The sequence below is a fragment of the Papaver somniferum genome, chromosome 9 (genome assembly GCF_003573695.1).
Source record: "Papaver somniferum cultivar HN1 chromosome 9, ASM357369v1, whole genome shotgun sequence".
NCBI classification, from domain to species: Eukaryota; Viridiplantae; Streptophyta; class Magnoliopsida; order Ranunculales; family Papaveraceae; genus Papaver; species Papaver somniferum.
In genome coordinates this window covers 84,011,115-84,037,345 of record NC_039366.1, presented here as the reverse complement: position 1 = coordinate 84,037,345, position 26,231 = coordinate 84,011,115, and the positions used below count along the sequence as shown (strand labels likewise).

Sequence of the window (26,231 nt, the reverse complement as noted above, 5' to 3'; positions counted from 1 at the left end):
CTACCTCACATATTATGTATCCTGGCTGGTCATGTCTCAGGCCGGTCCCTTGCATGTCATCGATAGTGACTTCACTCTTTTTAGTTACTTCTCATAAGAACAGATGGTTGACTGAGGTGTTCTGTTGTAACAAGTCACTAAGAAAAAAATAAAATGGATGCCTTGAACACTAATGTTTGAAGATACAAGAGGGGTAAATAATTTTACAAACATATAAGAGTCAGTTTGCATATATATACATACATGATAAGTACCAAGTTAACCTGCATATTTGAGCTTTTATAACTTGGTACTATGTTTGTATTTCATTTACAAGCCAAATGGATATTGAGTTTGTTTTCTTCTTATTTGCATTTCCCAAGCTGAGAACATAACTTTACAGATCAACACGAGAATATACCTGCAACAAACCATGTTATTGAGTTTGTGCAGCTTTAAAAAGCTCTGTCCATTTCTCTGTATCACTTTCTGGCCCGTCTCCCTGCAACATTAAGTGACATTTACAAGATCAAGATAGAAAAACTGAATTTCCAGAACATTCACAATGCGGATAATTTTAGTGCAAAACCATTATATGATTTGATTCCCTAGTGAGTGCCAGAAAAAGGTGTCCCTGATTGAGCCGCTCATACGAATGTTTCAGAATGAAGTAAGAAAACAAGGCTCATGATCAGTATCGCATAGCTAAACATTTAGGGATAAACGTTCATTCAGGTGTGAAGCACACTTGCAGCCAAAACAACAGCTAAATTATGTTTTTACACATCGTATCGAAAAAATGCTCATCTTGTGAATCCACCAACAGTCTGTGATTTTGGATGAGTTTTTCATTGCCAACTAGAGTTACAAAATATAGAAGAAATTAATTTTCTGAGAGGGATACTCTGCATGACAAGCATTAAATAAGACTTCCCAAAAATATTAGCCATTGATTCATTTCTAACTGAGCCTAATACTGCCATTAATTTCAGGGATGCGGTTCAGAGTGGATCTGGAATGAACCTAAGCAGATGCACAAATTGCACGATTTTGATTATTTGCAAAGAAATTGAGCAAGGAAAAACAAAATCACTGAATAACATATGTTTGTTACGAATGTACAACCACATACCTATTATTCATAACAAAAACAAAGTGTCACAAAGTGATGATTTATACCTCAACTGAGTTGATTTCATAAATTTGTCCTTCAGTAAGTTCGATATCTAAGGCCTGTATGCAAGCCTCGGCAACAACAAGCCTGCTGACCTCCCCCACAAGCTTATCTCCTGAAAGATTAGATTATTATAGTATAAGAGACATCGAGGAGCTAGGAACAAGAAGAAAAGAAGCATCATTAAGAGTTTGAGACTACATATAAATAAGAAAAACATCTGTTAATTTAAAAGGGGATTTATATTGTAGGACATCCAGCTGACAGGGTCATCTCTGTTTAATGGGGTCAAACAGCTCTATTAGTTCCTAGTTCCCATTTCCTGTTTCATGTATAATAAGGATTTCCCATCTCTAATTAATATTCTATTTTAGAGGATCTCCTTTTCCTGGTCCTAGTATTTTAATTTTTAACACTTATTCTTACATTTGGAATTGATAAATTTTGCAACTTTTAAACCTCAATAGGAACTATTCTACAGAAACACAGCTATTGTTTAATTAATGGATCCATTAATCCAAACTGTATGCTTTAGCCATATTGGGGTAAAACTTTGATTAACAAAGATCAAGGTTGCAGTGCTTTGACTGACCAGCAGTTTCCACTTTAGCCATTCTTTTATGTGCTAAACCAAAAGAGAAATACGACTAGAGTAGTGTTGGGAGTATCCCATGTCTAGAACAATGGTTGCTAATTTCCCCCTCTCTTCCCTTGTGGGAGAGACGTTGATGATTTGATACCCATCATGAGAGGGTTAGAACTTGGAACCTTGGCAACCCCCTCTACATATGGATAGGGTTGGAGGTTGGGGGCCTAGTCGGGAATGTGGTGTATGTAAATAAAGGAGATGGAAGCTGAGTCTGCTCAGGGGCGGGTCTAGGTGGTTTCGGTCTGCCAGGGGCCAAGTCGAGTGTTAGTATGAATTTAGAATTACCCGATCGGTATCGGCTTACAGATGATTTTATCCTTAAAAGTGCCTTCGTAAACATTTTCGTTGCGGTTACAGTATCTTTTGACATCTGTAAACAGGGGTTTCCCTTTTGGCTTCAAACTAACCCATTTTAGACTATTCAGTTGGCTAACACCATTTGACCATGTTCTGAATAGAGGTTTTACAATATAGTTCGTATTTTAAAGAAGATGCTAACTAACAATACAAGTAGTGAGCTAAAACTAGTAACGAAATGTTGCTCCCAAATTGAAGAAGCTGAATGCAACATTTACATCCTGTTGGTTCTCTAAAACCGAGCAGACTCATGCAGAATTTAAGGCGATACTGTAAACATCTAGAAATCTAAGAAAATTTTAGATGGAATACCTTGACCTATGAGAACTGCTCGGCGTTGTCCAGCAGTCGCTTTGAGCAACGTATTCAGATCATATGAGGTGTATGGTCCATCAGTCAATCTTCCGGGTCTGATACACAAATGGGAATGTAATATAAAGTAAGAATAATAAAACTTCAAGGAACCCAAATTAAATTATTCAAGCAAATTCAAACAGAAGGAACATTACCTTAGGATGGTGTATGGAAGACCGGAATTGCGAACAAAATCCTCTCCCATCTTCTTATACTTGAGAACCCCAAAGAGATTCATGATACTGTTGAAAAAACTTCACCCACTAGTTAAGAAGCCCTACACAAAAGTTTATATTGTTCATCTTACAACAAAGAACTGAGAGTTATCATCCCAAAATTTTCAATCAATGAGCAAGTATCCATATGTAGCTCTGACATCATGGTATGTCACTTCATGTTTAGACTGAGAGTTGGCTCTAAATGACACATAGGACTTTGGAGCCAACTTTAGATTCATGTGTCCAATGGTTAGTTGATACTACCTTAAACATACTATTTCTTATCAACACCTTAACTGTTCAGTATTAAACAATTATGATAGCAAAACACTTGGTTTTCCTATCGAGCCCAATTTTAGATGAACAATGAGATTGTAAACCAGAGCCATGCTACATTTAAGTAGCTTCTATAATTTACTGCATGAAAACTTACACATTGGAGAATTAACTGCTCGAAACATAATCAAATTTCACGTTTCATCACACCCATAAAACAGATTTGAGCAACACTATAGATATGTGATTTTCGCTGATCTGTCTTTATCTCATGTAATTCCAACTAAATATAATTTGGTAAGTTATTGAACAAAATGGTGCTCACATACCTCCATGGCAATTCATTGAACTTTGTCACTCCCACTGATGAGACAAGAACGAATCTTTTAATAGTTGGAGGAATTGCACTCACAAGGTTCCGAACACCCTCCCAGTCTTAAAACATGAAAAACACTAGTGAGTGTTGAAAACGTATATGTTGAAGGTCTAAAGAGAAAACCTAAGCAACTCAACACATCGTAGGAATAAGACACAACAGATATCTTAGCCATAAATTAAAAAACTAAAACTGCAAACAAACTATATGGATGGACTGATTCCTGTTCTTCCGTGTAATAAAAACTACGAGACAAGATAATCCTTCAGACGGACTACCTCAGTATTTCGATTGTCAATAAATATGCAAATATTTTACTCCTATAAGCTGCAATATCTGACCTATTCTTTCGGGCGTATTATCTCCATCCCATCGCTTAGAAGGGAAAGCTGTTGTTCCAGTGGTGGAAATTACATGTGTGACTCCCTACAATAAAGTTTTCTTAAAAATTTAATCCTAATAGAACATCCACCAATATAACTAAGTTCCAAACTATAAAAGCTAAATTAATCATTCACATCATTCTAGCTCCAAAGGTTGTTAAACAGACCTCAAAAACAGCTGGATCAAGATCTTTCGGGTTCCTTGTGTCCCCTTTCCATACCTATCAAGTAACATCCATTCAGACATGAATAGATCCATTTTTGCTATAAAAAGGTACTTGATACAGGCCTAAAATTAATGGTTGAGTGCCTTGATTACAAGAAATTAAGTGCCAGCGTGGAGTTTCAACTCAAAACACTTCAAAATAATGATAAAGAAAAATTGGTAAGGAGAGTTTCATCCTAGTTATGGAAACTACCGAAGCCAATAGGAAACATTCGATGTTGTGAATGATCAGGGTCCATAACAACTGGAATATCAGCACAAAGTAACCACTTTAAATATTTGAAATGAATACATTGCATCAAATGGAATGTAATACCTGTAAACTGTTTTCATCCTGCTCGCCAAACAACGATTTTGCCTTTTCAGGATCTCGAATTAATACGCGTGCTTTTATGTTCCTGCTTAGCAAGGATGCTACAATTAACTGCCCTGGAATAGACTAATAAACATAAATTACAAGAAAGAATCAATGTGAATGTAACAGATTAATGACCTAAACAATATTACCAAGAGAAGAGCAATTGTTACCAATAAAAAAAAAAAGAGAGAGGGGGGGGGGGGGGGGGGGGGGGGGGGGGGGGGGGGGGGGGGGGGGGGGGGGGGGGGGGGGGGGGGGGGGCACAGTTGAGGAGGTACACACATTTTCAAACCTAGTTTCAAGGGTTTCGGGGATAAACTTTCAGAGACTAAAAGAACCCTATTTCTAACTTACAATGATAGACACACCCATAAATTTTGAAGGGAAAAATCTACCATCCATTTTAACAGAGAAAAAGAAACTTCAGATATACAAGTAGGTGAACATGTGCAAGGGGGGAGAAAAACTGCATACCAACACCACCAGTGCCACCAATAACTAAGACAAGCTTAGAAGATGATGCATTTGAATCAGAACTCTGATTTTCCTTAGAAGTTTGAATCCCTTGGTCCTCTTTAACTGCATGACTTACAAGTAGTGAGGCTTCTCCTTCACTAGTACTAATTGAAATGTTGTTCGAGAAACAATAACTACTAGCTTTTAATGGAGGGAAAAGAGAACGATGAGAGATTCTTCGATGGGTTGTTGAGAATTTGTTGAATGAGATGGTAAAATCATGAACTGAGCAAAGTGATAGTTTGGTAGCCATGAAGACAGAACAAGGGGAAATAGATAAGAGACGGAGGGAAACGTCTCCAACGGTTGAGACTCGAGAGAAATTGAGGTTGTCATAAAAGGACTAAACTTGACAGGTCCATTCGGGTGCCGGCCCTTACTTATCAGGTGCTGACCCTCCCATTAACTAAACTCATGAGAGAATAAGTTCCAAAAAGACAGGCAAGTGTGGAAGGCCGAGGACGCTGTGGGTAACCAGAGTTTAGTAGCAAAATGGATGTTCGTCTTTCATTGGTTTTTTGTCTCATGGGAAATTTAGCTGGCAGTGTCACGTTTTTCCGTCTTGCAATAAGATTTTGCTCACTTTCATTATTCAATAAGGACTAATAACGTAAATTCAGTAAGCTCGTTAAAGAAGAAAAACATAACTTTAAAAAACTTGGCGAAAGTACAGAAAGAATCACTTTCATCATATGAGAAGAAAAACTTCAAAAACTAGAGTTTCACGAAGTTATCGAACTCAGAATTAAAGAAAAATGCACTCGAAAGGCGAGATGGTTTTGGTCTTCAGTTATGGGTATTGTAGAGAAGAGTGCAGTAATTGGATGGAAGCCCGGGCTTTGAGAATGAAGGGCGCTTTCATAGGCGAAAGGTCATGGGGAGATACCGTCTCTGATCCATGGATTTCCGATCGGAAAACTGCATCCAAATTCCATAGCGGGTATGCGCTCATTGTACTTTCAAACTTAACGAACTAAAACATCTTAGTAGCTATAGGAAATAAAATCAACCAAGACCCCGTTAGTTGCGGCCAGCGAAGCTAGTTAGAGCTTGAAAAGATTGCTAGCTTTCTTCCAAGATTAAATGATGGACAAACTAGCAAGCGACGACCAAGGTTCCACACGTGCAGGTAACTGTACTGTGAAAAGATTAGAAGATCTGGCCAAAGAAGGTGAGTACCCCGTAGACTCGTTCCAAGATTCGATCCTTCCCAGTAAACACAATGTGTTTGAATATGATCGTTTTTACGCGATGAAGGAGGATCACCCTATAATCCTAAGTATTCGGTGACTAATGGTGTAGGGAAACTGTGAGGGAAAGGTGTAAATAACCTTATTTAGGGAGTGCAGTAGAGAACTTGAAATTCAATACAAACAATCATTCGAAGGATCAGATGGCTCTAACTGCGTACCTTCTACATGATTGGTCCACGAGAAAATGGGGAGAGCATCTTAAGCTATCAGGTTTAGGCGTTTTCCAAAGATTAATTTTATAGTTTTTCTTATTTGACCTTAAACCAATCGATCTATCCATGAGCAGGTTTAAGAGAGCCCTAACAGGTCTTGGAGGATCGAACTTATGTATGTGGAAAAATACGTGGATGGATTGTGGCTTGCGGTGAAAGGCCAATCAAGATCGGATGTAGCTGATTTTCCACGAAATGTATTTCAGTAGAGCGTATAAAGTCGACGGCCCGAGGTAGAGCGCTCATTGGGCTATGGTGGCCACAATTTTATTTACCAACAAGGGGAAACTCCGAGTACGGTCTTAAATCGTTTATACAGACAGACTTTGGGGGCTAAGATCCAAATTGGAGAGCAAAACATCTCTATTTGTACGCTAAGGTCCCAAACAACCACTTAGTGGAAAAGGAAATGACGATCTATGACAATCAGGAATAGAAGCGGCTATCATCTGAAGAAACCGCAATAGTTCACTGGTCTAGCACCATGGCACCGAAAGTATATCGAGGTTCAAGTGATTCGCCGAAGCGACGAGATATTGAATCAAGTGTCAGTAGCGGGACGTTCTGTCGATCGGTGAAGGTTTTTGGTGACAAGACCTGGAGATATCATAAGTGAGAATGCCGACATGAACAACAAGATATCCTGTAAAAAATAAGATAGCCTACCAGTTTAGTAAATCTACGCATAGTGAATCGGTCCATAAGAAAAACTATAAAGGGCTTGGTTTGATGGGTACACGAAAATGACGAAGTTCCTTTGACTACTAAACCATGCTTGTCTCTTGGAGTATCAGATCGTGCAGCAAGATATGGACGAAAATACTCATATGTCCTACATGTGAGGGGTTCAACCCGCTAATAAGCCTTACCTTCTAAGCAATGAAAACAATACGTCATCAAAACCTTTATGAGTTTGAAACTTTTAGGAAAAAACTTTGAATTAGGAGGGGAGTTTTTCTGTGAATTAGGAAAGTGGCATATACCAGGGATTAGTGACAGTTTATTAAAAACACAAGACTCTACTATGTGGTAATACAAAAGTATAGAGTCTGACACCCGCTCGGTGATGGTAGGCTGGATGGAAGTGCGATTATATTTGAATATAAATTCCAATAGACGACGCTATTAACTCAACCTGTCCTAAGGTAGCAAAATTCCTTGTCACATAAATAGTGACCTACTCGAATGATGTAACAACTGCCCTGCTATCTCCAACATATACTCGATGAAATTGAATTGTCCGTGAAGATGCGGAGTACCAAAGGTTAGACGGTAATACCGTGTGCACCTTGACTATAGCTTCTGAATAAAAATATGAAAGACCTTTCGTCTAAGGGTGTCTAACCGCCACACTAGGTATTCGGATATCGGAAAAATACTGTGAGGTGGGTTGTTTATCTGGGCGGATACCTCCTAAAGAGTAATGGAGGCATGCGAAGGTTGGCTCAAGTTTTAATTATGCTTGTGAATGTAATGGTATAAGCCTGTCTGACAATGAGACCTACTAGTCAAATAGAGACGAAATTCGTCCATAGTGATTCGGGAATCCTATGTGAAAGGGCTTTCGCCCAACGGATCAAAGGTACGTCGGGGATAACATGATGATGACTCCAAAGAGTTCTTATTAACGGAGTAGTTTGGCATCTAGATGTCGAATCATCAAATCCTGAGGTTGAAGAAGGTCCCAAGGGTTCAGTTGTTTTTCGATTCATGTGGTACGTGAGTTGGGCTTAGAACATCATGAGAGGGTTCGATTGCTACCTAATGTTAGTGTTAAAGGCAGAACTGCGAGGAGCCAACCCTATTATGAGAGGACTGGGTTAGGCCAACCTATGGTTTTTATGTCTATATCATCGCCGATAATCTAAGTTCGTATGGAATAACTACAACTTGAGAGAAATCCTTCTCAATACAAGTTCTCATACAAGGTTTTTGAATGGAACTTTGATATGCGAGATTTGTAAGCATCGTTATTTGTTCAGCCATATCGTAGTAAACGAAAGAAAAATAAAAGAAACGCAATAAGAAAAGTCAAAAAATTCATGGATTGTCAATACACGGTGTAATATTCATTGTAAAAAATGTGGGGTGTTAGTATCGCACACTGATTGGGTCCTTCTCAGAAATGAAAAGCCCTTTCTTTGAAACTTGTCTCAATAATCGAACTTAAAAATATAAAACAAATGTCATTTGATAAGTCATTGAGAATAAATAAGTGTGATGTGGAAACAATGAAGTAATAAATGAAAAAAATCATTGTGAATTAGCAGATTCCCACTACACTTACTTCAAGTTCTGAGAATTTGACTTGCCCTCTCACTTGATTTGTCCCCAACAACGAAGAAAAAAAAACTACGACGAAAGCATTCTTGGGGAGTATCCCCACTTGCTTCTTATGGCACTGACTGACTAAGGAAACCATTGAAAGGTGACTGAAACACCATAAATGGAGTACCTAGGCTAATTATAAAAGCAAGAATACTTCACGAATAGATCCCATTAATTTTTCATAACGATATCATGGAAATAATGTATAAACCCATATATATATATAAACGAAATCAAAAACACCTTTTGCTACTACTCTAAATTACAATTACCAACTGTATCTGTTTCTAAACTTTCTTGAATTTGTCACACCCGCACTTTTCTTATGACGCATGCTCAAAGATGCATCGTTGAACAAGATGAGGCCTCATCTTAAGCTTGTCTCTTACTTCGGGAAGCATGCTAAAAATTACTTCGGGAAGCAATATTAACCATGTCTCTTACTAGTGGAAGCATTAATGATGTTGCGATACGATTATGTTCTGACTCTTCCTCAACGAAGTGGTACTTAATCCTCTCTGTTTTTGGGTAAAAACTGATTCTGCTAGTTTTGGTAAATTTGGATGTGCCGCCGAGAAACGAATTTAAACCCTAAACAAATGCACTGCACGGGAGTACTTTAGATTCGAGAGATCAATTTGTACAATTCTGGCCTAAACCAAGAAATGGCCATTCCAGTCTTGCTTCAATCACAAAATGAAGGAGAAGGGTTGATCTTAGGGAGGGAAGCGAAGAAGGTGTTGAGATCAAAAATGTTGAATTTTGAAGGTGTGGTTGTTTTATGACTTGTATCAGAATATGAAACTCGCTTGCGGAACATAAGCTATCAGTTTTGGTGTTTTCTGGATACTTGTGTTGATAACACTTATGTCCTTTTGACGAAATAGGTCGAAGACCTATTTATACAAGTCATGATTGAGCACCCCTTGATCTCGTAAGAAATGGAGATAGTTAAGTAGTGGAGAAATGGGGTTGTGTAAAAAGTTGTGACCATCACGTTTCCATCATGAGGGAAAACAGGTCAGTCTTACACTCATTACTCTCTTACTGTTATTAACCATCCGCCCTTTCCTGACACTTTCTCGTAATGGACGCGTTGCAGCCCACACGTTGTAAACCGCCAGACCAATACCCTGATGAAAATCCCCCAATTTGTGACATGTTTGATGTCTCAAGCATTTTCGTGGAAAATATGCAGCAGGTTGCTGAGTGGGTCTTGTGTTCAAGACCTAGCTATTCTGACCAATCTCGCGCAAGCTGGGTGGCGGATAGTCATGTGTGACGAGCCAAGTCATGAGACTTGCCGCAAAGAATAACATGTGATGCTATTAGGTTAAATAATTAAGTTACTATTGAAGCCGATACTCATAAATTATCGTATTGTTTTCGATGCATTTAGAGCATCGCTTTTAAGCAAGCAGCTCAAAATAATTGATGCATGTGAAGCATCATTGTATAAAGATCGCTTAAATCAGTCGTGGAGTTTAATGTTTTAAAAGTAGCATGACCGGCCATTTTCAGGAAGCTGTCAGGAGCTATTCACGTGCGCCAAAGACAGGCCGGTCGGTCTCTATAGGAGACTGATGGCTGGCGACTATGGTGACATCTTATTGGTCGCCTAAGATTTAATCTAGGTCGGTCAATTCGGCTGGCGAAGTTGGACGGCCGAGATGATTTGCGGCAGTTAATGGCTGCCTTAAAATTCATGTAAGCAGCGCGACCAGCCCCTTTTGGAAGATCGTTTGGGAGCCATATGGAGAGGCCGTGGCTTGGCCGATCGCGGCTTATGGACGGGGAGTGGTCGTTGATCATGGCCACATCTTGTTGGCCACCTAAAATGGGAGTTAGGCCGGCCAATTCATCTGGAAAAGTTGGGAGGCCAAGATGATTTGCGACAGTTAATGGTCACCGTTGATTTAATTTAGGTCTTATAAAAACCGTGTGGCCAACCTATTTTAAGGCCAACGTTTTTGGTGTTGGAGCGCGCTGGGAGTTGTTCGATCGGCTAGCACAATAACTGGACCGCTGGCGAACGTATTCGCTCCTTGCACGTTGATTAAGGTTGAATCCAGGCCGGTCGATCCGGCTGGTGAAGTTGAGCGGCCAAGATCTTTTTACGGCAGTAATGTAATGCCGCTTAATAGAAATTAGGGTTTGTAACTCATGTGGCCAACTGTTTTGGTAAATGTTTAGTGGCTCCGCTTGCGAGTTGGAGAGACGCCGATCAGCCTAGGCATTTGTAAGCCCGTCGGTGGGTATGGTGATGCTTGTCCGGTCGTGTTAGGGAGCGGCTAAGCTTGATAAATTGAGTGACCAAACTGTACGGCCGTGATCGTTTTTCGAGACTGACATGGGAAGTCTATGTTAGATTCCTTAAGGAATTTAGGCGCATCGACCAACCAACTTCCAACTTTATTTAAAAGTGCGTGTGGCGGGTTTAAAGCGATCTTATTGTTCGATAGCAAAGGGGGGCCGACATGCAGCAACATGGAGCGTGGCCAGCCGGCCACATGTGGCGCCTGTTGGGGAAAATTGGTCGGCCAAATGGCGCGGACACGCCTCCTCTTGTTGTTGCTCCTATTTGCCGCAGCTCCTCTTTTACTTCTCGTTTTTTGATTTTTGGGTAGGATTTTTACTCCTACTAGTTCATGGCGGATTAATTTCCTAGCTTACCTAGGTTTGGTCTCGACCAATAGGGTTCGAGATATTGCGCAGGGTGCAAAAAACCTAATTTTTGCAAATTAATTAGGCCAAAATTTAAATTTTGTGAGTTATCACAAATTTGATAAATTCTGCGTGTTTGACACAAAATTCTTTAACTTTATCCTCAGAGAGCAGTTAGTGCGTCTTCTGACTGAGTACTTTCATGCAGACGTTAATCTTGATATTTCGGGAAATTCACGCTACTCATCTGCGAGTAAACATTAATTGTCATGTCATACCAATATTAAGGGTTCAGCCGGGGAACACATCATAGGAGAAATACTCAATAAGCCATACATTTATGAATAATGCAGGCGAGAAGATGAAATTTACAGAATATTTGGGGTTGTTGCTACATGCACCATTCTGGATAAATTTTATATATAAATATATTGAATTGCTCAATACATATATAAGTAAGGAGGCCTGGTCACTCATCACTCTTAAATGGCTCAGCTTCTTTGCAGAACGTCAGAACATTAAATACATGGTTTTACAGTTTTAGCCCTGAACTAAAAACCACCATCAACATTAAGTCCCCTGCTTGGCACGTAACAGTGACATTGTTGCGGGGTAAGCACTAGATGGTGACAAATAAAGATAAAACTTATGAGGTAGAGTAGACATATGTTACCAGGATAGAGGTCAGCTCCGTCTTTGAGCAAGACACGTTTAATGGAGTATCAAATCACGTAGTGATCATCCTCCTAGCACACGTCAACTATCTTCAGATAGATAAGTATCTGATCGGTTGATATCCCGCACCTAAGGCCTTTATATACGGTAGGTAGAGAATCCTTTCTTTTCCCGAATCTTATTAATTTGTGGAATATAGAAGGGAGCACTTGAGCTTTTCTTCTCATACCGATCATCGTAGAGTTTCACTCATCTTCTTTCCAGGTATTGCTTCATATTTTCTTGTAGCTTTTCTTTTTTACGTAGGTTGTTGATATAACCATAATGCTTCTTTGCAGTACATGATGGGAACTCCTGGAGATGATTATTCTTCTAATTCTACGAAGAAGAGTTTTGAAATAGATAAACCCAAGGTTTCCATGTTCGAGGAGGTATAAGCTAAAATTGATCCTCCGCTTCGTGAAGCTGGTCGGGCCATACAGGGCATGCCTCTCACACATTTACGCATATTTCGAGAGAGTGTTCAAGCTTTCCTGGCTTCGGTTATTATGGTAGAAAAGTGGAGGCATGATGAAGCGTCTGAGCAATCGTCTCAGCCAACGAGCGCCAGGGATGAAAGATTCGTGGCTCGGCTAAAACGATGAAGGATTGAGTATAAGCATCCTCCAGGTTTTATTTTTCCAGTTGGATGAATGAATGAAAACTCCCAACTAAGAAATCCAAATCCTTAGAAAATTTCGCAATATTTTGTAGTGTCCCTTGATAGGGTTACGGTAGAGCCACACTTAGTACCTCGATCGCAAAATCTGGGTCCTTCCCATTCTTCTGTTTGATAATCCCCCGTGCAGACTACATGCTTCTTGAGTATTTATGGCGTGCCGGTCAGATATGTAGAAGCATGGGCGCACTTCCACGAACTAAAAGATCCAAAATCCGTGTTCGTTAGGTGAGGAGGCTTCATCTTCAATTGATGGCGAGTGTAATATGATTCGACGCGCCGTTTCTGAAGAAGCAGTTGCAATCTGGCAGTGTCACATGTGTTAACTTTAAATTCACTGCATTTTGGCTCCGCGAAGGGGATTCCAAGATCCGGAATACTGCAGACAACAAAACTTCTTCTAGGGATCTCGTAAGGCAAATGTTGAAGCAGGTTGCTCGTCGGGATGCGAATGATGTTTGCTCCAAAAGGAAAATGTCGTTGTTTAATGATCTTGTGCTTCCTTTTCTTTTACACATTCCCCTTTTCCGTGTTTTTTGAAAGATATGAGGTATCTCTTCCATGATTAAAGTTTTCTGATTTCGAATAAATGGGTAATGATTTTGTGAGGGTTCGGGTTTACTCGAGACTTTTCCTTAAGATGATTCAGGAGTAAGAATTTTTATTTTAAAAGAAATGATGCTTTGATTATCTGATAAATTGAAACCCTAATTATGAAGGCAAGCAGTGCAATCGTTTTTGGAGGAATTACAAATATTGCATGAAAAGGGAAATCGCTAAAATAAACACTAAAAGGAATTTTGGAGGAGAGAGCGGCACGACATCTGAGGTATTGAAGGGTTTGAGCCACTGGGCGTGTATTACTATGCCGTCTAGCTTGTCAGTATTGATGAGCTTGCAGTAACCTCCCAAAATAATTTCCGCCACTAGGTACGACTCTTTTTTCCCTTCTGCGGGATCAGACGGAGCAGGCTGAGCAACAACTCTCACCACCACATCTCCAACTTGGAATGGGTTTGGGCGTTGCGCCATTACTTTCCTAGATTCCTCATCTTTAACAGTGACAGCTTCTAAACTATTGATAAAATATTTGAAAGGACCAGCATCCCATTCACATCTCCTAGTGACAGTCGAGTTAATAACCGGATCGAGTCCCCAAGCCTTGGGGGGAGGAGGAGTGACTGGTTGCAAAAAAGGTTGTTCAATAAGACTTACTTGTGTTCGGAATCTGCGAACAAATGTTTATACGCTCTCTCCAAGCAGTTGTGTCACATTCGCGAGTTGTTGATACGGAAACAGATAGTCTTCAGGATTAGACGGCTTGTTGGAGACCCTTTCAGGTATAGACACTGGTAAAGGACATAATCCTAACGTCGCCTTGTTATCGTGTATCCATGAGTGCCCCGGGATCATATCATAATTTGGGTACTCTTTAACCACATGAAATTTGGCGTGTGTTAGAGCATCTCCCACCTTGATTTCGAGATTGATATACCCGTGAGCGTCTCTGGATTCTCCTTCTGAGTTTTTGATTATGGTTGAGTGGTGAACAGCTTCCTGCTTTGAAATCTTTGAAGCTCTCAGAGTCTTGACAGTGAAAATGTTGAAATCATAGGCCGCATCAATCAGTGTGTTGTCAAACTCGACATCCTTCAAGTGAGCGGTGGTTAGGAGTCCCCAGTTGCATCTATTAGTCGCGCTTCCCAGGAAAGATTGGGGTTTGGGAGTGGCTTCCCTGACTGGAAACAGACGATTGCCTGATACAACACGGTTGAGGGATCCAAATATGTCTTGACGCTGCAACGCCTTGGAGAATACAGAATTTCACATAAATGTTCCATCATAGACTGCACGGTTTTGTGGACGGAGTCCCCAGAAATCATGCAGCTCCTGACAGGAAGGGGGTATCTGTGAACTCCTTCATTTCCTAATTGAAGTTCTCCTGTATCCACCTTCTCTTTGAAAATGTGCTTCAATTTGTTGCAGTTACTGGTTGGGTGATTGACAAACCTATGGTAACGATAATATTTGGGATTTGCCATCTCTTCTTCGGTTGGCGGACGTTTGAGAGGAGGTAGATTGATGGCGTCATCTTGAATCCATGCTTCTAGGAGTTCAATTACTTCTTCAATCGGAAACAGGAAGGTTAGAGCAGCCTCTCAAGTTTCTTGTTGTTGTGCAGGCGTCTTAGCCGCAAATTTTCGGGTTTGAGCTATCTGTTGTGTTGGTGCCGCACGTTTGGATTATTTTTCTGCAGCTGGAGCTTTTCTTTTTCCTCTCTCACTTACCACGCTTACAAAGGGTTGAGTGTTTTATTGTTTGTTGATGAGGCGTCTGTTCCCTCGAGTCTCACGTGCATCTTCATTCCTGGAGGGCCGGGTTCTCTCTAGCAAGGCTGGTATTGTTGTGGACGACCGCGTAGTAGCTTCATGAAGTTCGGAGAATGTTTGGAAACGCAGGTTCTCCAGTAAAGCGCGATAGACGGGTACCATGCCATTAATGCGCAACTCTACCAATTGATGCTCAGTTACATTTGGATCATGACAATCTAGCGCTTGAATCCTGAATCTCTTGACGTAATCATTTGGGTGTTCATTGTTTCGCTGAAACATCCTTCCCAAGTATGACAAAGTGATTTGCTCAGACACAAAGAAATATTTCTTGTAGAAAGCGGTAACCATTTCACACTAATTAGCTATGTTGTTCGGTGCGATGTTGTTGTACCAGGTGTACGCCCTTCCAGTGAGTGATTTTGAGAGTTCTTTCAGACGGAGGACGTGGTTGTATTCATGCTCCCCTAGTGATTCCAAAAAACGAGAGATGTGTTCATGAGCGTTACCAGTACCGTCGTAAAGGGAGAACTGGGGAGAAGAATATCCTCTTGGAAGGGGAATTCTTTGCACGTCAGGAGGATAAGGAGGTTTATGATGATGAATGGTGGCTGGATTTTCCCTGCCTCGATTCTGGAGGAGCCGCTCCAAGTCCTCTCGTGTGATAAAGTTGGACTGTTGATTCCTTTCTGATGGTCGTTCAGGAGATACACGAACTTCTTCATCCATAAAGATACGCCCTGCTGAAAGTACTCGCACCGGGTGTCATGAAAGTGTTCTTTGTCGCTCCATTTGGGGTCGACACGGTTCTGGTGGTAATCTTTCTGTTAGCGTCTTGAGAAAAGTGAGTACCTCCTTCCGAGTTGTAGCCATGTCCGTCTGAGCTTTGGAAAGAACTTCCTGTCTCTCCATTAAATCAACAATGATAATAGGAGGTGGGTTTCCTCTGGCTCCTCCAGTTTCTCGTCCCGATAAAGAAATGGTGGCATCCCTGGTAACGATTGGAGGTGTGATGCTCAAAGAAATATTAGGAGTAGCAGCGGCTCTGGCTCTGGTAATAGGAGGTGTCACGCCAGAGGGGATGCTTCCGACGCTACTGGTGTTGGTGCTAGAGGATGTAACACCATGCGATGTGTTGACTATGCTGGAAGGAGGTACATTGGTGTTAACGGCAGGGATATTGGCACCAGGAGTGTTATCAGCGCCCGTAGCATCAGGATTGGTATCTGACCCAGACCTAAGATCTACCATCTTGAATTTGAGAAAATTGAAATGAAACTGAAAATTGATCTTGCAACCGAGAGATTAATCTCCCACTGTGGTCACCAGTTTTTTTGGGGTAAAAAATGATTCTGCTGGCTTTGGTAAATTTGGGTGTGCCGCCGAGAAACGAATCTAAACCCTAAATAAATGCACTGCACGGGAGTACTTTAGATTCGAGAGATCAATCTGTATTATTCTGGCCTAAACCAAAAAATGGTCGTTCCAGTCTTGCTTCAGTCACAAGATGAAGGAGAAGGGTTGATCTTAGGGAGGGAAGCGAAGAAGGTGTTGAGATCAAAAATATTGAATTTTGAAGGTGTGGATGTTTTATGACTTGTATCAGAATATAGAACTGGCTTGCGGAATGTAATCTATCAGTTCTTGGTGTTTTCTGGATACTTGTGTTGATAACACTTCTGTCCTTTTGTCGAAATAGGTCGAATACCTTTTTATACAAGTCATGATTGAGCGCCCCTTGATCTCGTAAGAAGTGGAGACAGTTAAGTAGTGGAGAAGTGAGGTTGTGTAAAAAGTAGTGACCGTCACGTTTCCATCGCGAGGGAAAACTGGTCAGCCTTACATCCACTACTCTCTTACTGTTGTTAACCGTCCGCCCTTTCCTGACACTTTCTCGTAATGGGCGTGTTGCACGCCGCACGTTGTAACCATACCAATACCCTGATGAACATCCCCCAATTTGTGACATGTTTGATGTCTCGAGCATTTTCGTGGAAAATATGCAGCAGGTTGCTGAGTGGGTCTTGTGTTCAAGACCTAGCTATTCTGACTAATCGCGTGCAAGCTGGGTGGCGGATTGTCATGTGTGACGAGCCGAGTCATGAGACTTTCCGTAAAGAATAGCATGTGATGCTATTAGGTTAAATAATTAAGTTATTATTGAAGCCGATACTCATAAAATATCGTATTGTTTTCGATGCATGTAGAGCATCGCTTTTAAGCAAGCATCTCAAAATAATTGATGCATGTGAAGCATCGTTGTATAAAGATCGTTTAAATCAGTCGCGGAGCTTAATGTTTTAAAAGGAGCATGACCGACCATTTTCAGGAAGCTGCCAGGAGCTATCCACGCGCGAAAAAGGCAGGCCGGACGGTCTCTGTAGGAGAGTGATGGCTGACGACTATGGTGACATCTTATTGGTCACCTAGGATTTAATCTAGGCCGGTCAATTAGGCTGGCAAAGTTGGACGGCCGAGATGATTTGCGACAGTTAATGGCTGCCTTAAAATTCATGTAAGCAGCGCGACCAGCCCCTTTTGGACGATTGTTTAGGAGCCATATGGGGAGGTCATGGCTTGGCCGATCGCGGGTTATGGAAAGGGAGTGGCCGTTGATCATGGACACATCTTGTTGGCCACCTAAAATGGGAGTTAGGACGGCCAATTCATCTGGCAAAGCTAGGCGGCCAAGATGATTTGCGGCAGTTAATGGCTGTCGTTGATTTAATTTCGGTTTTATAAAAACCGTGTGTCCAACCTATTTTAGGGCCAACGTTTTTGGTGATGGCGCGCGCTGGGAGTTGTTCGATCGGCCAACACAATAGCAGGGCCGCTGGTGAACGTATTCGCTCCTTGCACGTTGATTAAGGTCGAATCCAGGCCGGTCAATCCGACTGGCGAAGTTAAGCGGCCAAGATCGTTTTGCGACAGTAATGTAATGCCGCTTGGTAGAAATTAGGGTTTTGTAACTCGTGTGGCCAACTGTTTTGGTAAACGTTTAGTGGCTCCGCTTGCGAGTTGGAGAGACGCTGATCGGCCTAGGTATTTGTAGGCCCGCCGGTGGGTATGGTGATGCTTGTTCGGCCGCGTTAGGGAGCGGTTAAGCTTGATAAATCGAGTGGCCAAATCGTACGGTCGTGATTGTTTTTTAAGACTGACATGGGCAGTCTATGTTAGATTCCTTAAGAAATTTAGGCGCATCGACCAACCAACTTCCAACTTTATTTAAAAGTGCGTGTGGCGGGTTTAAAGCGATCTGATTGGTCGATAGCAAAGGGGGGTCGGCATGCAGCAACATGGAGCGTGGCCAGCCGGCCACATGTGGCGCCTGTTGGGGAAAATTGGTCGGCCAAGCGGCGCGGCCACGCCTCCTCTTGATGCTGCTCCTATTTGCCGCAGCTCCTCTTTTACTTCTCGTTTTCTGATTTTTGAGTAGGACTTTGCTCTTACTAGTCCATGGCGGATTAATTTCCTAGCTTACCTAGGTTTGGTCTCGACCAATAGGGTTCTAGATATTGTGCAGGGCGCAAATAACCTAATTTTTGCAAATTAATTAGGCCAAAATTTGAATTTTGTGATCTACCACAAAATTGAACAAATTTGATAAATTCTGCGTGTTTGACACAAAATTCTTTAACTTTATCCTCAGAGAGCAGTTAGTGCGTCTTCTGACTGAGTACTTTCATGCAGACCTTAATCTTGATATTTCGGGGAATTCATGCTACTCAGTTGCGAGTGAACATTAATTGTCATGTCATACCAATATTAAGGGCTCAGTCAGGGAATATAGCATAGTAGAAATACTCAATAAGCCATACATTAACGAATAATGCAGGCGAGAAGATGAAATTTACAGAATATTTGAGGTTGTTGCTACACGCACCATTCTAGATAAATTTTATATATAAATAAATTAAATTGATCAATACATACATAAGTAAGGAGGCCTGGGGACTCATCACTCTTAAATGGCTCAGCTTCTTTGCAGAAGGACAGAACATTAAATACAGGGTTTTATAATTTTATCCCTGAACTAAAAACCACCAACAACACTCTCTGGAATTTTTATTTGTAGAAATGTCAATAAGATATATACAATGAGTATGTGTTGCAGTGGTTGAGCTTCCTCAAGGTTTAAGATGTTTTCCTTAAGGAAACATCAGTTATGCACGGACCTGTGCATATCTTTCAGACGTCCCTTTGGCCAATATGGACAAGGATTTATTTGGATTTTTCCTTCAACACGAGTTGGATTTAGTTGCTAGTCCCGGATCAGATGAACTATGGTTAATGCTTGATCCCTTCGAGCCGCAGAGAAAGGTACATAGACAGCCGCAATGTGTTGCAGCATTAATGGTTCAACACTTTGCCGCTCATATCATCTAATTGCGAGGTAATTGCGACATTATGGTAACTCATATCATATGACTGAAAAAGCGAAGCAATAGATCATTGTTTCCACACTTGATGACGTAAGTTGCATCATATTCCTTGGTTGCTCATACTTCCTATCAAGTTGTTTGAGGTAGGCATGACCAATTACGAATTGGGTATTGCCAAAGAAGGAAGATGGAAATAGGTTTGCAATGTCCCGTGTGTAATTCTAAGGCATGCCTTATTCCTGTACATGATTTGTAAGTCAGTGACGCGTGCAATATGCATCAGCTTTAGCCTTTATGCCTTACAATCTTCGCAGACCAATGGTAAGTTGGAACTATGTGGAAGTTGTGTTTAAGGCATCATGCTTGCGGAGCATGTTCACAATGACATAGGAACGTGTATTTTCCTGGTGAGCCTTTAAGTTTTAAGGCCTGGTCACTTCATTATGAGTGGCGCATCGGGGAGTTTCGGCCTGTGCGGATGGGCGTTGTAGGTGAACTTCCGGTCCATCACAGTTGGTATCAGAGCAAGTTATGAGATAACACTAGGGACTGTGTATTACGGACTCGTTAGCGAGTAATTTGTAATAAGACTACAAAAATTTTCTTCAAAAGGCAAACAATCAGTTGGAAGAGTATGCCAACTATTTTGCGAATCGTGTTAGACCTAGCAAAGTATTGTAAGTTTGCTAGGCCTTAAATAACGACCCATAAAATAATTGGTGACCCGAAAGACTGTTTGCAATGGTAGGTAGACAATGAGACTGATCATCTCCGCCCATTTGGAACAGTGTGCGTTGTCAGGCCAACTATCACCCACTACATCAGTGGTAACCCTAAAGACCATTGCAAACGGGCCAACAGTGACTTGCATCCAACTACTCTGCATTAAAGTTTGTTCCTTACAGTATATACTACACTTACAAATTTCTTGTAACATCGATTACCCTTTCCAAACTATGAATATTTAGGATTCCTGAAGTTGGGGTATATGAGACGTGCACTAAGGATCTTGTGTTGAGATATTCTTTTGGCAAACATGAGTATATGGTATGGGACGCATGTTTTGAGGATCCAAATCGATATTCAGGTGGCAGCTGAGGTGTCCAATACTATATTTTATATATAAATTTATGAATAGGGACGTAAAAACATCCAATATTGTACAATATTATCTGGGATAATTGGTCTTACGCATATTGTGCTTGATTGTTAACGTTACTTTTGGAAGAAATTCTAGTTTCATGTTGCGATGGGGTGTACTGTGGACTGCTGTGCAGAGGTGTGTTAGAGTGGATGACGCTATCATTTGAGACTGGAGTTATTTTAGCATTGTCTTCACCATTAAGTAGGGCAAGGTTAGGATAAAAAATATATCTAGGTTGTCCTGATGTCACTCTATAGATCATCTGGTGGTGATCTTTTATAGATATTATAATATGGTACGCAATATCTGGGGATGTGAATTAGAGCAATCTTTTATTGTGTGCTAGGTGTAAAAGGTGTTATATCGTTTTTCAATTAGTAGAACTGTGAAGCATATTAGTGATTACTCGAATGTTATATTCGTTTCCATTGAGCACCCTTCGTGATGATGTACTCACTCAATTCCTCTTCAGTTTTTCAGTTATCAGAAGAGATGATATATGTGAAGATTTTCATTTCCATAGCTTAAAGCTCTAGGGTTCTAGTCATGTTTGCAGATCATTTTTCGTATGTATAATTTTTTTATGTATAGATATTTCATTTGCAAAATTACAAATATTTTATTGTATTTATATTGCTTGAGGGGTTTCCATCTTTAATTATCAGAGTGTTAGGTTTAGTGGTTTGGGGATTACATTATGTAATTAGGAATTTAATTTGATGATTTAGATCCTTAGTCCCTATGTATGTAGTTTAATCTCTTAGATTATTAAGCTGCTGGATTTTGGGGCGCTACAGGTACACGTGCGTCTGGACTAGTTCGTGAATTCAGGGTGCTAGGGTACGCGTACTGCCTAATGTGTACTTTTAGCAGTTCACGGATTCAGGCCCTTCAGGTACGCATACTGGGTATACGACTATGCGTACCTCCTCCATTCACGAATTCAGACTCTCAGGATACGCGTACTGGTATGTATACCTACCCTGCATTAAAGAACTCATATATCTAGGGTATGCATACCTACCTTGTATCCAGATTTTCAATAAGTTCTGAAAACTCTCGTTTAATATTTTGAAGCACTCCAATTTCCATATATATAAAATACCATTGGTTGGACAGTTCTCAAATGATCAACTTGAAACAAGAATAATTCTTGAACAATAAATTGTTTTAAACCAAGATTTTTATGAATCTTATGAACATCCATTGCTTGAATCATATTTCGAGATACTTATCAAGAAAAGCTTGATTCGTAACTTCTTCTTTGCAATATTAAATCTACTAAAATCATATGACACAGTCTCATAAAGATGGAATGGTAATGTCGTGAGTAAATAGGATGTTTCAGTCTTCACATACCTCTTTGTCGAGGAAGTTCTCAAAATGTCTTCGTTTGTTTCTCAATCTTCAATCTTCAAAGATTATTCAGTTATGTCTGATATTCAACTACGTACTCTAATCCTAGTCCGCGACTTGACTTTAGTATACTAGAAATCAAGGTATAGTTTTGTCAAACTAACATTGACAACAAGCTTGAGATAACAAAACTTGCGAGTTCGACCGAGCAATGCTCTAATATCTTTTCCAAATTCAGTGAAAATATCCAAATAAGATTTGTACTCTGCCTCGAAAGTTGAATATATTACTGAGCCTTCCACTTTAACTCATTATCTTCATATTCTTTGGCGTTTTTGTTTTTTTAATCCTTTTGTTGTTTCAGAGTTAATTTACTAAGAAGCTCATCTTCAAACTTCTCAAGAGTAGTTCCCTTTTGAGGCTTGGACTTCGGATATGACCCCTGCAATTACTTATGATATTGCATTTTATATGCTACGTGCAAAGAAATGTTTCGCATTCGGGAAAACTACCTCTATGATATTCAATAGTGCTTTATCCTTATCTGTTAATATATCCTTAGAGTTTGATCGCTACGGTAGATCTCCTTCAAGAAGATTTAATATCCTTGGAAAAACTACCTCTAACATCCAAATAAAATTGTTATCATTCTCCCGATCCATAAAACCACATGCCCTGTGAATGTTTATTTATTCGAAGTGTGGCAAAAAATGTTTAACAACAATATGTTATATTTGTTTGTCTTGTCAGTACATTCTATTAACAAAACTTGATAGAAGGATTGAGGCAATTTGATCATCTCCAGATCTGTCAAGAAAATATGAGTCATTTTGTCGTCTACTACGGTCTTCCTCATTGTGTAGTTGATTTGCTCGACTGGATAACAATTGAGATTGTTCCATAACCACTCTATCATCTCATGTCGTCCTCTTGAGGGATACTATTGCGGCGTAAACTTGCCTCAAAACAGACAAGGTATTCTCATCCTCCTCCTTAATCTTCATAAGGATGTTACTTGGAGTACTCGCCTTTATTGACTTTACCATTTCTCTTTCATATGGTTTTAACCCATAAACGACAGGGTGTCCAATAAGAGATTCTGGATCATCATGATTCATCACTTTAGAAAGATTGCATACACCATTGGTTTCATTTACTATAATCGTAAATGAACAATTATACTTCTTGCCTTCTTCACGTATAGTTTGTCCTTTGTCCAGTGACCTTCTTGTTTGCCACTTCTCTCGCAAACAATTTCTAATCAATCATTCCTAGAACGACGACGTAAAACTAATGCGCATTTCATATTTATGCTTTTATTCACAAACCATTGTTTTGCATCATCCTTCTTTTCCCATACCAAATCAGTGTAATAGTTGGCAGAAGTATCAGGCTCCAGCTGAGACACGGGTTCGGGTTGATCTTCGTCGAATGATTCAATAATCTAAAATATATATCAATAAGTTAGGAAAACACAATCGATAAATGAGTAATAGTCGCGTAGGCCGACTCTAAACAATCGGTCTATGTTGATAACTATAACTACCGATTGTGCACTTGATTGTTTTGGAGAAAAATTCCCAAGTTACAATATGTTCATGTTTGCTTACATGTACACAGATTGTTGTCCAGGTTGAAAATGAGTTTTTCTGTTAAAAAAAAAATCTCTACAATGGGATTACAAAACGTATATCGGCCGATTGTAAACTTTGTGTTGTAAAATATCCAAGTGAAATAATCGGCATAATAAGAGGCCAAAAATCCATTTTTTCACCTACCCATTTCACTAAAAGTGAACCATAATCGGTTTACATGATGATGAACAATGAGATTATTGTTCATAATTTGGTGGGATAATAAAGGATGTGTTGCTACGTACTTCATCCACCGATTCTGAGTGAAAGTAGGCAGGAAAAAAAATGCAAATTTTGAAGTTTTTTTTTCATGTTTGGGGGATTATAGGCTACAAATACATGTTTGGAGATCTTTAGAACGCATAAATGCTCAATAGAAGCAATATGATCTTCATTTTCTCGTTAATATTCTTCTGTGTTTAAATAAGATCATCAATTAGTCTTTTTTCTTCTTCATCCAGCAAATAACCAATATTAATAGGATCTAACTTCTTAACATAATCTGATTGGTGAAATTTCTCGGCATCCACTTCTTCATCACTACTAGAATCTTCATCATCATTACAAAGTTTCATTTTGCTACCAAAATTACAAAACCCTAGTCTTACTTTTTTTCCCGCAACTTGTTCATCTTCTTCAAACTTTTCAAGATAATGAAAGACTTTACTATTTCTTACCATCTAATACCAACTATAATCCAACTCGAAAACGCTAATTAATTTAACTAACTAATTTAAATAATCAACACTAAATAATCAGCGACACATTAGTCATTAAAAAAAAAGGATATATAAGAGGTTTTCAAAATTACTTCAAAATAACATGTCTTGTCTTCTAATAATATGCCCCAAACCAGCCAGGAAAAAATTGCTTTCAGCTTTCATGAGGTGATCTAGGGCAGAACGAGTCCAGTGCAAGGGTGTACACGTGTATCCCTAGTCACCCCTGGCTCCAAAGCCTAATTTAGATCCAATTCCAGAATCTTTTCTACGTAGCGGCTTATTTTTATTTCTTTGCACCCCTAAAAATAAATTTTGTACTTCAAAGCCAAATCTTGCGCCCCCAACCTGTAATTTTTAGCTCCGCACCTGGGGTAATCAATCTATTATCTACACGCAAAAGATGTTAAAATGAGAATTCAATGGAGAAAATATCAGCCACCGATCCTGTTGTCTATCGTGCCCCGAGAGGGTCAAGACCAAAAAATGGTATTTGCACATGGCAGGTTGTAGTAAAGAGCTTATAACGCATCAAAGAATTTGTGTAATGTTGTACAAGTTTGTGCTAGGTGGCTGATCCACCGGTGGACACGTCTCTGTGGGTCCCACAATATCCAGCAAGTAAAAGACACATCCGCTCTTATGTGTCTCATGTACAGTGATAGTTATCACTTAACTATATCTCGATAATGTATATCCATTTCTCTAGTACAAGTATAAATACCCATTTAGGGGTGCTGTATACGGTGAACTTTGTGATAGAAAAGAAGAATGAAATTTCTCACTCATTATTTCGTTCTTATGTATTTGTATACTAGCACTGTTAGTTGTTGTTGGTTCTTTCCTTTAATTTGCATTTGTATCGTAAACCAGTACTCGTATAATATTGATATATGAGAACTCAGCTACTGCGAGTTAGGAAAGTGGCCCAGCTATATCATTTTGTTACAACACGTTATCAGCACGAATAGTTCGATGCCGCCAATTGATAAATCAGTGTTCGACGATGTTTATGCCAAGCTGCCGGGGATGATACCCACAAAGCCATATAATCAACTTCACAATTTATATTTTTGTTTTTGAGTTGAATTTGTGTTTTTGATTATATATGTGGATAGTAGTACTGACTCTGTTATTTTTATTAATCAGAGTAATAACACTATTAATGGAGGCAAGTTGTTCTATACAAGTATTGCAAACTTGTACGGATGTTTTTGGGTAAGTGCGGGATGGTGAGAACCGCGACTCCGTAAACTTTAATAATTTTCCGCTATAGTATTTTTGTTATGGTACTTGCGGTTTTAATACCGACGAAGCGAGAAATTGTTGTATCCCTAGAGGATAACATAAATTTAATTTCTCTTGCTCTAAATAATCTCCAGAGATTTTGAAACAATTCCACCAGAAGCTGGAATTTCGTCTAGCATAGTATGGATGCAAAAGGCACGGTCCGCTAGCCGCTGGTCCCAGAAGTGACCCGTTATAAAAGTGCTAGTCGTTCCTATTTGCGGTCCCTGAAGTGACCAAGTAGAAAACTTTTCCATAAAATAGTGTATCCATTTGTACACTTGTAAACTAATATTTCGTTGACCTTGAAGGCGACAAAATTGGAGATTTATTGTTATTGTATTAGTACCATATTTGTTTGGATGTTTATCCTTTGTTTTAAGTTTTGTTTATTTTCTTTGCTTATTTTTGTCAGTAATGGATTCTGGAAGCAATCCATGAGATATTGTCGGCTCCATAAGCAGTCCAACATACATTTTGTGCCTTCCTATAATAATCCAAAATTTATGGGTTCCAGCAGTAATCCATAAAGTAGACTCCAGAAGTGGTCTACCAAAATAGTTGGATTCCAGGAATTAACCACGATTTCTTGGGTTCCCGAAGTAGCCCATGGTTACGTAATGATATTGTTAATGACTTATTAATGTATGTCTCTCGTCCAAC

General features: G+C 39.8%; 1 protein-coding gene across 1 annotated transcript; it reads right to left on the bottom strand.

Moving 5' to 3' along the window:
- Window positions 1-138: 138 nt before the first annotated feature.
- Window positions 139-5,171, bottom strand: LOC113307876 (sanguinarine reductase-like). Its single transcript, XM_026556341.1, has 9 exons — window positions 4,825-5,171; window positions 4,309-4,421; window positions 3,934-3,987; window positions 3,725-3,809; window positions 3,337-3,442; window positions 2,669-2,755; window positions 2,472-2,569; window positions 1,159-1,268; window positions 139-481 (listed from the first exon to the last, which is right to left on the bottom strand). The coding sequence occupies exons 1-9, from the start codon at window positions 5,117-5,119 to the stop codon at window positions 416-418; spliced, it is 1,014 nt and encodes a 337-aa protein (XP_026412126.1). The 5' UTR covers window positions 5,120-5,171; the 3' UTR covers window positions 139-415.
- Between the last annotated feature and the right edge of the window lie 21,060 nt (window positions 5,172-26,231).